Source organism: Haliotis rufescens, unplaced genomic scaffold (assembly GCF_023055435.1).
Source record: "Haliotis rufescens isolate VD_foot unplaced genomic scaffold, xgHalRufe1.0.p SCAF_2, whole genome shotgun sequence".
NCBI classification, from domain to species: domain Eukaryota; kingdom Metazoa; phylum Mollusca; class Gastropoda; order Lepetellida; family Haliotidae; genus Haliotis; species Haliotis rufescens.
The window spans coordinates 38080419-38096376 of NW_025963890.1; the positions used below are offsets into that span (position 1 = coordinate 38080419).

The following is a 15958-nucleotide window of genomic DNA, read 5'->3' on the forward strand; positions in this document are numbered from 1 at the left end:
AATCTAGAGTCTGAAAATTAATTATTGAACTCGACATAATTTTAATCATATTGTGTCTTGGTCGCTTTCGCATGCGGTACGTCGGCTCTATATTCTGCTAAATATATACACGGTACATACCTATTACAGCTATTAACAACACAGCACATAGAATAAAGGATTGCTATATATAATTTTTATTATTTTCAATAAACTGTTACATTGATATGGCACGTACGTCTAACACTCTTCTTACTAACCTTAACGTATGTAGTATCATTTTGTTAAATTTCCAATCGAATCGTCAAAGAATGTCATAAAAATCATATTGTTCTTTATGTAGAATGTACTCTAAATATAATATATAAATTAAGAGGTACATATTATATCTGAAGCCATAATTATCAGGAATAATATATTCCAATATGGTGTTATTATGTTGTTGTTATTTTGGTTGCAGCGTTTACTAAATATATTTAAAATAATAATAACAGTAAGCATAGCAATTTGATACAAATGATTGCTATCTCCAGATAGTTTTCACGTTTGGATCAGTTTGATCAGTCACCTTTGAGATTTCCCGCGGCCTTGCTGTTTCTATCGCGAAAACGTTATGTTGGCAGATAATAGTCAGGACACAACAAACATAACGTTTCATGAGTCAAGGTATGGCATTTATGATATATCTATCAATTCTCTGTTTAGCGTTTGTTTCAAGCCGTCAAAAGAGGTAATCTGTTCGTGGTAGGAGTTATGAATGTAGACAACATTGAATGAAATTTCGAATTAAATTCATAAAATAGATTATTGATCGTCCAAATGTACGACAAACACCTTTGCTGTATAACAAGTGCGAGTAAGACATGTGGGGTATATGATCGCCTACTGAAGAACGCGTACCTGCCGGGCTGTATTTGTCAGTGACGGCTTCCGACAGGAAAGGTCCCATCAGCATAAGAACAGACCCGTGATCTACACAAGGTGTTTCATGTAGTTTTCCAATGATTTATGTCTCGAATGTTCAGTTAGTGATTCTCACAAAACGGGGACACCGACGGCACATCCGCGGCATTAAAAGTAAGACGAGATACATGGCTTCTTTCCGTCAAGCTGACTTTTCTATATTGAGTCATATAATGAAAGGAGCAAGTGACCTCAGTCTATCTGTAGACATGGCGAATAGATGTAGAATATTTGTACAATGTCAGTAGCAGATATTTGCTGAGATATAGCTTTGAATGGATGGGAGGATAATTCGAAGAACATCATGTAAGCAAATTTGAATGTGAATAATTTTGCTCCTGTTCGTGCATTAGCGTACTACAGTGATGACGGCATCGCCGTGTGTCATTTCTGTGTAAGATATTGCTGCACACAGCTTGTCATATTGGAATTAGTAGATGAAGAAGCATACAGTGGACACCAACTGTTTGCAGTCAAATCTAAATATATATGTGAGGTGAGAGATAGAATGCTAACTGTGGGAAATAGATTGAAACATGTGACACTGTTTCAATAAATACTGTCCACCTCTCATTAACCACTCTAAAGTGCAAGCTTACGACACAAAGTGCTTTAAATATGTTTGCAGCTCGACAGTACCAAACGTTTTTCATTTCCGGGTGTTCATCCATTGATAATTCTCCCTTCTATTAGTGAACTGTATGATCAATTAATATAACATTGATATGAACATTCGTTTTAATCAAGAACACACACAACTGCGTTATGCGCTATTCATCCAAACTGTATAGCCCGTACTATTCCCGTATGTGTCATTCCTCGACCAACCCCCAACATGGTGTAGTGGATAGAGTGTCTGTACATGGAGTGGAAGGTCTGTGGTTTTGTACGGTAGGCATATTAAACTGTAGCATGGGATCTTAATTAGTGGGCCAATACTATAAAACCAGCATCTATACAAGTAAAACTATATTGAACGCGAAGTTAAATCCCATTTCATGACACGTCACCTTGCTTTCCCGATCTCAATACACTTTAATGTACTAATCTTGCTTTTACCATGCAACAGTCTGCAATCCAGGAATGTACGGGGTTAACTGTACTGCGTTTTGCAACTGCCTGAATTCAACCTGTGATCGCTTGACTGGATTCTGTTCTGGAGACTGTAGACCAGGGTGGCAGGGACAGAGATGTGACACAGGTGAGGAGGACTTTTGGTGTGACCAAGTCAGTGTCCTATAGATAAGGGCCCTCTTGCAAAAAGCGACCTTAGGGCTTCAGCTACAGTAAGTCCAGATTAAAGTATAGGAATAACTAGTTTCATTTATATCAGAGTTCCTTAAAAAGATATATACCATTACCTATTGGCTCGATTTGTACATTTTGTTGAACCGACCTTCTGGCACGTTTTGCTAATCAATGCTTCATTATCCCCATTTATAAGAAAAACAAATACTATGACCCTTGTTTATTTTTTATAGCTTGCAACAACACCCATTATGGCACTAACTGCAACAAAACCTGTGCTGAGCGGAGATGTGCAACTGCAGATACGTCATGTGACCCTCGCAGTGGAGCATGTGACACAGGATGTCTTCCTGGTTGGATAGATGAGGACTGCACACAAGGTAAAGCATGTTGAAAGTGTATTCAAAACAAAGACACATTAATTACCTAGTCACGTGGGATTCAGAGAAAGAAGACAAATCAGAATACATTGGTCATAAAATGGAAGGAACATTTCACGTCACTCTTGTACCATGACGAAAAAGGGTTTATATCCAGCTATGAAACCCCCAATGACGTCTTCAGTTATTTCTTTACAGAATGTGTCAACAAAACATATGGTGCAAATTGCACCAGTCTTTGCTCTGACAGACACTGTGCAGGAAACTCGTCATGTGATCACGTGACAGGGACATGCGATTTTACGTGTGAGTCTGGATGGACGGGTGTTGATTGCAAAGAAGGTGAGTCATTGAAATGAATCGTAATTATACGAGTAAGTGAATAAACATACATTTGGTCCAAAGACAATTTTCGTTTTTAAATATATATATATCTGTAGAAAAAGTAACAAATGTGATATGTCTGCCATCTTTTTTCCAGAATGTGATTCCAAACATTATGGAGCAAAGTGTCTTGGAGCCTGCTCCTCCAGACACTGTGTAGGGAACTCTTCCTGTAACTCGACAGGGACCTGTGACAGTGGATGTGAGGCAGGATGGACTCAAGCTGACTGTACAGGTAATCACATTATGTCACTCATGAGGATGGGGTGATAAGGGTGGAAGGTTGTTGTCATTGAAGTGAATTCTAATTAAACGAGTGATTGAATAAGCAATTGATTTGATCCAAAGACACTTTTCAGTTTCTCTTAAATAATAAACCTTCGATTAAACTTTATAGGAAATATAGGAAATATGACCCCTCTGCCATCTTATTCCAGAATGTGATTCCAAACATTATGGACCAAAATGTCTTGGAGCCTGCTCCTCCAGACACTGTGTAGGGAATTCTTCATGTAACTCAACAGGGGCCTGTGACAGTGGATGTGAGACAGGATGGACACTGGCTGACTGTACAGGTGATCACATTATGATACACCAGAGTATGACAGGTTGTAGCCGGTTCAAGGGAGAAAGGGCACACACTGTGGTGTCAGTAAGGAAGGGGTGTAACATATGTTGTGGAACAATTCTGTAAGCGATGAGAGTATAACTTAGGGAATTTGTAAAGTCGATATGCCATGTGCAAGTAACAAAATGTCCTGTATGGAAGCATTGGGTAATACACTGGGGTGAAACAATATAACATTTCAGTTTGTTTTTGCAAACATTTACAAATGGGACCTTTAAAAAAAAGGAATAAAGTTTAGTTTGAACTTTCTTTTCTGTTACTTGGGTAGCAGGGTATCCCTAAAAAATGACTTGTTAAGTCACCAGCCTGCAGTTCTGCCTGTTACAGATCATGTGAAACTTGCACAAGAGTCTTTGAATGCGACATTGGTATAGAAATGAAAAGCTTCTGTTTGTAAAGTGGTTCCGTCAGACTTACGAGAAATAAATTGAAACTGGTACTAATACTTTGCTGTTTCTGACCAAACATTTCATAATGGAAAGGAAATGCTAAAATGTGATTTAATGTCCAAATGTAACCATAGTGTAATTTTGTCGAGGAAAGGATAACATCCCCTAGATGGTATTGATTGAATTACAATGGAATAATGAGAGTATGAAAAGAATATCGAAAATACACGGTTCACAGGTCATTAGTTTGGACGTATGCGTACACGATTAAGATTTACGAGGTAAGAGTGCCTCAGTTCAGATGATCAGAACGTAACATTAATTCCAATACTGTGCAATATGTGTCCTTAAATACCTGTAAAAGACTACATAATGTCAGTTATAATTACCAAGTGTAATGAATAATGATGTCACAAATGAAAATAAAATAAACTCATACTTACACGTCATCATATGGTATTCTAAATCTGACAATTATTTATTGTAATTTATTACCTGCCTGAACACGTAATACTAAGGTATCACAAAGGTTGGGTGTCATGTTTCAGTTAATGATATATTGACAGAGTGATATTATGTGCTGATAAAATGATTCAAATTAATTTAATGTATGAATAAACAGGCCCTTGTAAATGAACACTTTTTTAAGTCATGAGAGAAGTGCGCACATGTATGTATATCGTCTTCCATTCTACATTTAGATCTCATACAAGGCCCTAGTCAGCAGTCTGACGGCACTTCGTTTCCCATCCCCGCTGTAGTAGGAGCTGTTGTCGGCGTGGTGGTGGTTCTGATGGTTGTCATTGTAGTCATCCTGATCAGGTCAGTTTTGACCAGAACGGGTCAGCCTTTGACAACTCGTGAGATATCAATGTTAAACCAAAATAATGTCTTGGAAGACCATACGTGAGGATACATCTATTACAAAGAAAGGGAATGGCCTTGTTCTATTGAATAATGTATTCCAATTTGTGTCCTTGCATTTAGAAGAAGACGTGGGGAAAAGCATGGACGTTCTGCTCACGAACCAGTCATTGCTGAAAAATTGAAACCCAGACAAGGTAGTTTCATCTCTTTGTTTTGCACACTTTATCAAAACTTCTTGTATCTGATACCATGCATAAAGACAGAACATTAGAATGCAAGTTCAACAGGCTTAATATTAATATGATGCGTGATGGACCTGCCCATTAAAATATATTTACTTCCTGTGAGGTCCAATATATTCAACAGTAATTGCCTATGACCAAACTGTAAACTTCATGCCTTCTTCTATACACGATTAGGACTTACTTTCCATTCGTCATTCTCTTAAAAAAATAATGTTGTTTGTTTCCTTCAGTGGAAGACACCGGCATGTACATGAATGTCGGATTTGATAAAGCAGAGAAATCAGCGTTGACTTCAAAGAAGACGTCAGGTAAACCAGTCACTGTTCGTTCCCAGAATAAATCACAAAGCGATTTTGCTGGGGACGCTGAATATACGACTGTGAGCAAGGATATAGGTAAAGATGGAACTGATGACCTTGACCTCGAGAGAGTGGAGGTGGAGGAAGACTATGACGTCTCAGCCCAGCCTGTACAGGTGGAGGACACACCAGATGTCCCTGACAGAAACTACTACAACCTGGACGATGCTGGACTTGGGCACGTGATTCCCGTGTCACAGCTTCAGGCAAGAGTGGACGAGATGACACTAGCAAGGGCAGAAGAGGAATTTAAGGTGAACTCTCAGTGTCGTGAACAAGCCCGTGAGAACATTGCAATCACCACAACGCACAATGAGGGAATAAGTTAATCTATTTACAGAATTAAGTAACTAACCTACTACTATATTTTACTGACAACTGAACTAAACGACTACTAGGCTAACTTCACTACTGCTGAACAACACTACTTCTAAACTATCAACAATCGATGTTCACAATTCACAGAAAAAAATGCACATGTATAATTAACAACATAGAGTATATGTTGACCACAACAAACTGTTTCACACTAAACGCATCGCACAACGTACAATAACATCCATCAATGCAGTGTTGCATACATGTAGGATATACCTTTGTGGTGATAATATTAGGTCATACACATACTCGTGCACATGGCCGCTAATGTTGTGAAAGTGCAGTTGCTCTTGTTCAGTCCCTCGTATCACGATACATTTGAAACAGCCTGTCGTGCCTTGTCCTTGAACTTCACACCACAGTGACGCAGTCCACAACACACAACCAACAAGAATCCCGTTTTACGGAGGGTCTGCTCTAACTCCAACGGTCGTAGGATAGTCGGCAATATGCTGACACCCATTGTCTGTAGCATAGACCAATAAGTATGTATCATCCACTATCAACACCACATTATCTGACATACATATGAACCTATTCAACATCGAGCATCACTCTGTGAAATGACAAAAACCACAAAAGCGGCTTGATCAGCTCTACAGTTTCACAGTTCGATAAAGGAAGCCTAATGCTGAATTATATACATACATCGATACTAGCTAGTTCATAAACAAACACTTTTATCATAAACCACATGTCAGAGACGCTTTTTACGAGCCAATGAATGTCACGTGACAGAACACAAGTTAGCCTCAGCTCAGTCGAACAGCTGTTTTCCATCAAGTTTTGAATTTGTTTAAATTCTTTCACAAAAGCAAATAAAAACATGTAAGTTAGATACGTTCGTTGTATTCGGCTCGTTGTACAAAACCTAATGCGGGACGCATAAAACCCCACTGTACCCCTCGTGATCCTGTTAAAAATAATTATACAAATGGTATAAACAAGGATATGCGCAACCTGCACTAAGTCTAGCTTTTCATCATAAAAACGAGCCACATGTCCTTTAGTTTACAGTGGCAACACATTTCACTATCATACTCACACACCTTGTAAAACAACACTGGTTTACATAGCCTAACTAGATACTATGACTACTTACTATTTTCTGAAAGTTAAATGTCTCTGCCAACAAGATAGACTGCACTGTAGTCCCTCAGTTGTCCATGCTTGACCAGAGAATGAAGCGCGAGACAACCGACACTCACACCCAAGCACATACCAGGCAATAACACTCCGTGTTAAGTGGATCTGGTCTCCAGATCTGAGTTAGGATAACGTAGTATGGCGATAATTATGTAGAGTAAGTGACTGCTTTGCAGTTATCGTTGTGTGTAAATGACACATTTTTTTGTATGTGTTTTCAGCGACTTCCTGATGGCTTCGTCTACTCCTATGATGAATCTCAACATCCTGGAAACAAGGGAAAGAACAGGTTCAGAGGCTATTACCCATGTGAGTACAACTTATAGATGAGATTGAGCATGCTAACTCTTATGTACATTTTATTCAGATGCACTGACCATGTATTCGTTACTGCAATTTGTTGCCAGATAACTACAACCGTGTGGTGCTGCGCGACGTCAGTGACGACAAAGACACAGACTACATCAATGCCAGCTACCTTGATGTGAGTTGAGCAACAGCTGTCAAATCAAACCCGGAATACAAATTGAGCATTACTGCATTTACTCTTGATGGGACAGAATACATGTTCAGTTGTAAAGTTAGAATCATATGTATAATATTTGCGTCGTTAAAAAACAAACAATTAATTAACAACCATGCACTGTATGAAACAGCTTCCTTTTGTTGTATTTCTCAAATTAACGTACAGGCATTATTATGTACTATTTTTCTGGCATTGACGTTTTATATTACATGATTGATACAATAGTTTATATGTTGCTAATGATATTTCTAACTTCTCTCCAGGGATATAAAACAGAAAAGCGTTACATAGCAGCACAAGGTAAGGCTCCACACAGGCGCCGCATCATCGACCCGTGAATTATTCGGTAAAGAATAGGTCTTCAGCAATCCATTCTAGCCGTAAAAGGCAGCAATCCATTCTAGCCGTAAAAGGCGGCTGTGCTTGTCGAGGCTCGCTGACTTGGTTGATGCATGTCATCGTATCCCAATTGCTTGGATCGATGCTCATGATGATATTCAATGGATTGTCTGTTCCAGACTCGATTTATTTACAGACCGTCGTCATATAGCTTGAATATTGCTGAGTGCGGCGTTAAACAACAAACAAACAAAATGTCATGATAACATGAGCGAAATAGTAACACACACACACACACACACACACACATACACACACACACACACACACACACACACACACACACACACACACACACACACACACACATGGACTTACGAGAATTAACTTGTAGATGTGTGAACAGTTAGTTTATCTTTACAAAAAAAAAGCAGCTGGACAGTTTTATAAGAAATTCTGGTAATGTTGTCTCATTTCGATTGATCGTGAGTGTGTATGTAACTTGGCACTATGAAACTCAAACACTAGGATTATTTGCTGAAGTATAATCTTCTTATTGTGATCCCTCCTGTGGGTTACAGTTTTTATACCTCTGAATGAACATCATTTTTTTCTTTCATTTGTTAAATTGATATCCTTAAGGCCCCTACAGACCGGAGGTAGTGGTGGATTTCTGGAGGATGATCTACCAGGAGGAATGTTCAACAGTTGTCATGGTGACGGGACTTGTAGAGGGAGGCAAGGTACTATTAATGATTGCAACTTCATAGAGCATCTTCGACACGTTTACTGTCCCAAAATAGTAAATGTTCAGAAGTGACTGGATAATAATGTTAAAGGAAAATACTGCTGAAATGGTTCCAACCAGATGGAGAACTAGAGACATTCAAATCAATAGGAATTTATGTCAGTGATATCAAATAAAGAAATCCGCTCTTGCGCACACAATGACATCAGTCGGCATTCTGAGTGTTCCTCTATTAATGGCTGTACCAATATTGTTTAAGATAAAATTCAACTTGATCATGTAATGAGCTATAACTTTGAGTTGTAGTATTTCATGTTGTTTTTATTTATGATTTCGCTTCGCTTTGAACTAGGATATTAATACTACTTGACATGTATGAGTTTTGAAACATTTGCAGATGAAGTGTCTTCAGTACTGGCCAGAGCAAGGAACTCTCACTTACGGTGACATCGCAGTTACCAAGGAGACAGAAACACAACTAGTAAACTACACAGTCACACAATTGTCTGCTCAGAATAAAAAGGTAAAAAAACCAACAATTATTATTCTCCAAAAACGTCCTCTTCGAAAATATACATATCTGTAGTTGTTTGTGATCAAAGGTTTTTGGAATTTCATTGATAATGTACACCAATCCTTTCAACAATTCTGTACATTGTATTTAATGTTTCATGTCAGGAAGGCAAGATACACCATGTTGACCACTTCCACTTCACAAGTTGGCCAGACCATGGTGTACCCGACACTTCCGCCTTGCTGGAGTTTATGTGGAGGGTCAAGGTCATTACAAGACATCAAACACAACCTGTGATAGTCCACTGCAGGTTAGAATTTAACTGGCTTGGACGGACGGAAACGATTCTGAACTGATGTTTATAAAATGTCACAAGCATTTGTTTCTATGTTCATTCACTCTTTCTGTAACCATTCTTATATATACCGTGCAATTTATTTTTGATATATAGAAACATGTGTTATTACATATATTGTATATGCAATTGATGAGGACATAATTGGTGCGTATATAGTTTGCAGTAGAAATGAGGATTTGTGTGTGACAGACACTTTCTATGTTTTATACTGTATACGTGAGGAATGGCGTGTGACGTTCTTTAATTAGTTGTTCTTCTCTAGCGCTGGTATAGGACGGACAGGTACCTACATCGCTATAGAGAGTCTCGTGGATCAGGCAGCGGCAGAAGGCACTGTAGACGTCGTCAGCTTCGTCTCCAACATGAGAGGCCAGAGGAAGAACATGATTCAGACAAAAGTGAGTACACCACCAACACGCTGTGTGGCGCATATGTTCTTTATTCTGGTCTACTTGCATCATTTTATCATTGTCTTACACCAGGAGAAGTATCTGTTCCTGTACCAGGCCGTGGCTATAGCGGTGTCAGAAGGGGACACATCACTGGACGCTGACGTCATCAGACAGATAGATCTCACTCATGTGTCTGGAGTTACCATGGGTAACAAATCTGCACAGGAACACCTTGAGGTAGGTGCATCATACAGTATGTAGCCCCATCAAAGCTCTAAAGAAGTCATGAACAATAGAGAATAGCTGCCTTGCTTATAGCTGTATACGTGATAAAGAAATCATCTCCAATATGTGTTTATATTGCAGGCTCTGGAAAATGAATCTGACCGTAAGTGTAATGTTAGTTTTCTTACCTTTCACTGTTGTTGTTTTTTCACCCCTCACATCCTTAAACTGCACTCACTCCTTCACAAGCATGATGATTTTGGTACAACATAGTTGCAGTTACATTGTAGAGAACTTACTATATATTTTCAGGAGGTCTTACAGGAGATCTGAATACAACAGCAGCGGTGAGCGTGATACTTTATATAGACATGGTTCCACATGATTCCATCGCAATGATGGTGAAATACAGTTAGCTTTAACTCACTGCTTTAACTTCCCAGCTCAGATGTTTCAACATAAAATAATCTTCACACTTAACCCAAAGTTAAAACATTAATCATACTTTCTTCCATCGTGTGAAGTAATTTACCATAGCTAACACTCATATTACATTGTTGATGAGATGCCTTGTCATCTTGTCAATGTAGGTTTAATGGATAAAAACAGTATGTATACCTGTAATATATTACATCTTACTGCAGTCATACACATCAAGTAAGGGGTTCTTCCTAATAACGTCACACCTAGACAAAGAGGAAGTGTGGAATCAGGTGTATAACAACGACTCAAGGACCTTGATCACGTGGGCTTCAGATCAGTTGGTAGGTATATTTCTGAAATATTTTGTGAAATGCCATCATCTGTTGACAAGACCATTTGTGGAACCCAATTTAACATTAACTTGCTTCCAATGAGTTTTCGTCCGTCGAGATGAATGCCAGCAGATTCTTCATGTACTCTCAAATGAAGGTCCTGAAAAGGCAACAGTCACTAACGTTGACACTGATTGCCTTGCAGATCAACCTCCCGTCGACCGACAGACCTGTGTCCACGTCGAGGCTGACAGCAAGCATGCAAACATCTAAAGTTATATCGAATGATGTTATCCTCAACACTATTGATCTTACAGTAAATGTAAGGCCGGCTCTTTTGCTAAGTTGAAATGAAATTGTGATTATTATGGATCCAAATATAACAGTCAAAGGAAAGAAAACATAGGTAAAAAGGAAGTCAATGTTGACAAAGTTGATGCTTCTAGAAGAGTGGTAAACATGCAAATAGTTGATAACTATGATATTCACACTTTTAAGCATTCCTCATTCACTCGGGTATGTACATACATGTATATGGCAAGATGAAGCAGTTCACCAACTGCTGAAGGGAACATTCAGTTCATAAACTTTATACAAGAAATGTGTGCAGCCCATTTCTTTTGTCGCCCGCCGTGATATTACTGAAAGATTGCTAACTGAGTCTATGACTGTTATATAGAATAGTATATTTCTGTATTGTGTTGATATATATTAATGAGACCTGTGTTTTAGGGTGTTGATGTCACCACACCCATTCAACACTATCATTTGACCGGAAGTACACGTGACCCAAGCGTCACTCTGTTGATTGATAGCTTACTGACGTCGACGAGTGACCAACAACGAGGCTCTTGCACAATTGTGTCACAGTAAGAATATTTTCTTCTCATCTTTCCATGTCGTCACCTGAAAAGAACTATCTACTTTAATGGCGAAACCGCATTATCAGTGGTTCATATTGGGAAAGGGAGGTCACTCTAATTTCAAACGGGAGCTATCTCCGTTGTTTTCGTATTTGCGAGAAATGGCGTCACCCACGCTGCACGTTGTTGGTCCAGCTATTAAATGCCCAGCTTATCCCTAAGGTAAAACGTAAGGTATTTAAATGTTTGAATGCATTATATATTTATGTTTCCATCAGTACATCTTCTAAGATTGGTTTAGTGGTGATAACCATTTTCTAAAATGTGGGCCCACATTTTTCCCGTCATCTATGGTGATCGAAACAAGTGGGCCCACATTTGTATTTCGCCTAGCTTCGTTAGGTTGTTTCGTTAGTTCTGATAATCAATCCCTAAATGTGGGCAGACGTTCTTCCGTCATATTGATTGCAACAGGAGGGACCACATTTAATAATCGCGAAATTCTACTTAAATATTGATAATCATTATCTCAAATGTGGGCCCACATTGTTCCCGTCATATATGGTGATCGAAACAAGTGGGCCCACATTTGTATATCGCCTAGTGGGTAGACGTTCTTCCGTCATAGTGATTGCAAAAGGAGGGACCACATTAAAAAATCGCTAGCTTCATTAGCTTTGCTTACTTATAACCATTTTCTAAAACGTGGGCCCACATTGTTCCCGTCTTATAGTGATCGAAACAGGTGGGCCCACATTTTTAAATCGCTGGGTTTCATAAGGTTGACGAAGTCATTTAGGCTATTGGGCTCACGTTTGTCATTATGTGACATTTTATATTATTCATATTTTGTAATATTGATGGGAAATATCTTTATAAATCATTTCGTGTGACATTAATTCCATAAAAGGCACAAAAGTCTGTGAAGTTTGAATAACTGCGTCATAGCTGACCACACTAGTTTTACAAAAATAGCTACCAAGCAAGAAACTTAAATCTACTTCAAATTACAATTAAAGAGGCAATACCACTCATTCTACCTTTTCCAGTATAACACATCAAACTTATCATAAGTGTTGGTGGCGATATAAGCCTGAACATATGTCTACACTTGAATTGATCTCGGACATGATACAAGCCTCAGACGTTTCCGAGAACTTGTTCCATAAAAGGAATAACTCATGAATATTAATAACCCCACGACCTAGTTTGGCGATGTTCGTAGAAGTGAGTTCTGCTGTATTGCCATCTTATTTGTACATTTTAATCCAATTATAAGTCATAATACTTATTTTAAATAGACAAATTATGAGTTCGTTATGCGGGTTTGTTTACGTAGTATATATTCTCAACAACAAGTGCGTTTAGTTTCGAATGTGGGCCCACGTCGAACTTTCGATTAGGCAAACGGAGTTAGCTCCCTTCTCGAACCACCGATAATGCGGTTTCGCCACTTTAATTATATAAGACCATTGTTCATCTTTAGTTCTATTTGCCCAGTTTGTAAAAACACTGTCTCTCTGCAGTTTGACATGTGAACATTATATATTATTTACCATGTGTCTGAAGGATGAGAGATAGTAAATCAAAGGTTTCGGATCACCATGATATGGTGTTGGTTAGTTTGTTGTTTAACGTCGCACTCAGCAATATTTCAGCTATATGACGGCGGTCTGTAAATAATCGAGTCTGGAGAAGACAATACAGTCATTGACATCATAAACATCGATCCACGCGATTGGGATCGATGACATGCATCGACCAAGTCAGCAAGCCTAACCACCCGATCCCGTTAGTCGCCTCTTACGACAAGCATAGTCGGCTTTTACGGCAAGCATGGGTTGCTTAAGACCTATTCTACCCCGGATCTTCACGGGTCCACCATGATATGAACTTGAATATCATTAATCTCATTTGATAGTGATTTCATACCGTAGTAATATATTTCTCCATATATACACTGATCCTATACAAACTGTCGTTGAGGCATGAGTTATGTCACAAACAATGAAATGTCGTATCATGTCGTATTGAACCATATTCACACAGGGAGTTGCATGTATCAAAACAACTACGTGATTAGCTCAGTATTGCACTTAATTTGTCCTGATATGAGGCTATGTAAATATCAAAGTATTCAGCTAAATTAATTGCGAAATTGCAGTCATCTTGTTGGGACTCGTTTGGGTTATTACAAATATTTCAACTCACTTTTATCTTTTTTATCCTATAAAGATGTGTGTATATAATCATTCATGTTATAAAAAAACCTATCAAAGTTAAACTCAAACAGTACAAGGTGCATCATTTCAATACTGTAAATACTCTGTTTTATGTCCCTGTTTGGTTTTTTCCCTACCACCATAAAAAATCGTTTTCTTTTCCGTACATGTCAGCGGGTATTGCCAATTTGCTGCATCTCACATCCTCACATCTGTTTTGCATGTACATGTGAATGAGTACTGACACTTTACTGCAGGTCTGTAAGCGAGGCTAGGCTCCTGGTCCTCCTGATGAACATCGCCAGCAGACAGAAGGATGACGGCAGGGTTGACGTCATCAGCAACATGCGACGTCTACAATCAAGTCTTGGTGGACCGCCATTCTCCCAGGTAGGACACAGTCACAACCTCATCATCATCTGTCTTAATATCTGGAATGCAAGTACGGGTTAATTTAGGTGGAAGGCAGCGTAGATCCAACACATTCATGATTGATAAAAAATCATTTTGAAGTTAGAACTCGTGTGTGGCTTACCAGTAACCATTGTTTTTCGTTAACGTGAGTAATTCGACTCCATGCTTATGTTGTGACACCATAATAAGGACTCTGTTTCCAGACCCTATAGTTCTTACGTGTTGGCTTCACTTCCAGGACGATGTGCGTAGGTGTTTGGAGTTCGCTCAACGTCGACTGGAATCTCGTGGACTTTATGCCAACTTTTAAAGCATTTGCTAACTTACAGTAGGAATCTGCAATATTTTTCTGTTTAATGCGTCTAGGTTTTCTGCAATACAGCTAATGCACGTGGACATGGTTGTTGGTAACATATACCGTATTTTCAATGAGCTGGAAACGAGAATACAAAGTTATATTGTACTGAAAGCTTAGGACATAAGCACAATTAAGAAGTATACAGGACAACAAATTATAAAGTCTTGTGAATGATCACTATGAATTATTCAGCTTTGTTGTGACAAAACATACTTTGAATTGAACTTTAAACAACCACGAACTTGTCTTACATTTGTTGTCATCTATTTCATTCCAATTTAATTACTGGACTGGATATTATATGATGATGTTACAACCCTATGTAGTGTTTTTTTCTTTAGTAACGCACAATATAATGTGTAAATGCACATACATGTAAGGAGTATAAAATCTAATTCATATCACTACATGCATCAAGTGTCAATTCTTTACATTTTCTCGTGACTGGTAGTTCTTTTCAAACATTATGTTGTCTATATGGCTCGAGAACAAAACAATCTGTCATTGCATATTAAGATGATGTCAACAGGGTTGGCGTCATTCCGCCATGTACGATGTGCGTCATTCGTATAAGAATTAGTTAACTGACATGCATGTCACATGTTTTAAGTGACTTCGACATGTAGTGACACATCTACGTTACACATGTGAATAACGTCAACAGATTGTGTACGGGCTCGACACTTACGATAAATAGAGATTATTTCCCTGCAGTGAAATATCGATTGTTGTGTTCACTGCAATGAAAATATTACTTTTCTGAGTCTTTCACACTGAAGCATATAATAAGCATGCATACACTGATATTTTGGGTTTGGTTTGTTGTTGTACGTTGCACAAAGCAATATTTCAGCTAATCGAGTCCGGACCAGACAATCCAGTGATTTACATCATGAACATCGATCCACGCGATTGGGATCGATGACATGCATCAACTAAGTCAGCGTGCCTGACCACCCGATCCCGTTAGTCGCCTCTTACGACAAGCATAGTCGCCTTTCACGGCAAGCATGGTTTGCTGAAGACCTATTCTACCCCGGATCTTCACTGGTCATTTTCCTATACGAACACCATTTCATCCAAGTTATAGGCACATGTTGCAGAACGTGTACTTGGGAGCTCATGATGTAAATTCCACAACTTGTGGCTGCCAAGACTCATACTACTACGACTCTGTATAATCACAGGTGACTTCTCTATTGAAGCACCGCCTCCGCGGCCTAGTGGTAGAGCGTCCGCCCGGAGAGCGGAAGGTCCGGGGCTCGATCCTTTGCAGCG

At 38.9% G+C, this 15958-nt stretch overlaps 1 protein-coding gene across 3 annotated transcripts in view; it reads left to right on the forward strand.

Annotated features, from left to right (window-relative positions):
* Window positions 1-15084, forward strand: part of LOC124120826 — a 44220-nt gene extending 29136 nt beyond the window's left edge. For all 3 annotated transcript variants that reach the window (XM_048399912.1, XM_048399911.1, XM_048399910.1), the window contains exons 4-26: window positions 2012-2143; window positions 2424-2570; window positions 2769-2912; window positions 3052-3189; window positions 3392-3529; window positions 4673-4793; window positions 4959-5032; window positions 5314-5696; window positions 7188-7275; window positions 7374-7450; window positions 7756-7792; window positions 8474-8574; window positions 8977-9102; window positions 9258-9403; window positions 9714-9849; window positions 9934-10080; window positions 10210-10231; window positions 10381-10415; window positions 10713-10832; window positions 11029-11145; window positions 11556-11692; window positions 14166-14298; window positions 14561-15084. In XM_048399912.1, the coding sequence (XP_048255869.1) occupies window positions 2012-2143; window positions 2424-2570; window positions 2769-2912; window positions 3052-3189; window positions 3392-3529; window positions 4673-4793; window positions 4959-5032; window positions 5314-5696; window positions 7188-7275; window positions 7374-7450; window positions 7756-7792; window positions 8474-8574; window positions 8977-9102; window positions 9258-9403; window positions 9714-9849; window positions 9934-10080; window positions 10210-10231; window positions 10381-10415; window positions 10713-10832; window positions 11029-11145; window positions 11556-11692; window positions 14166-14298; window positions 14561-14632 (2771 nt within the window). In that variant the 3' untranslated portion in view covers window positions 14633-15084. The remainder of the gene's footprint in view (window positions 1-2011; window positions 2144-2423; window positions 2571-2768; window positions 2913-3051; window positions 3190-3391; window positions 3530-4672; window positions 4794-4958; window positions 5033-5313; window positions 5697-7187; window positions 7276-7373; window positions 7451-7755; window positions 7793-8473; window positions 8575-8976; window positions 9103-9257; window positions 9404-9713; window positions 9850-9933; window positions 10081-10209; window positions 10232-10380; window positions 10416-10712; window positions 10833-11028; window positions 11146-11555; window positions 11693-14165; window positions 14299-14560) is intronic.
* Window positions 15085-15958: the final 874 nt, after the last annotated feature.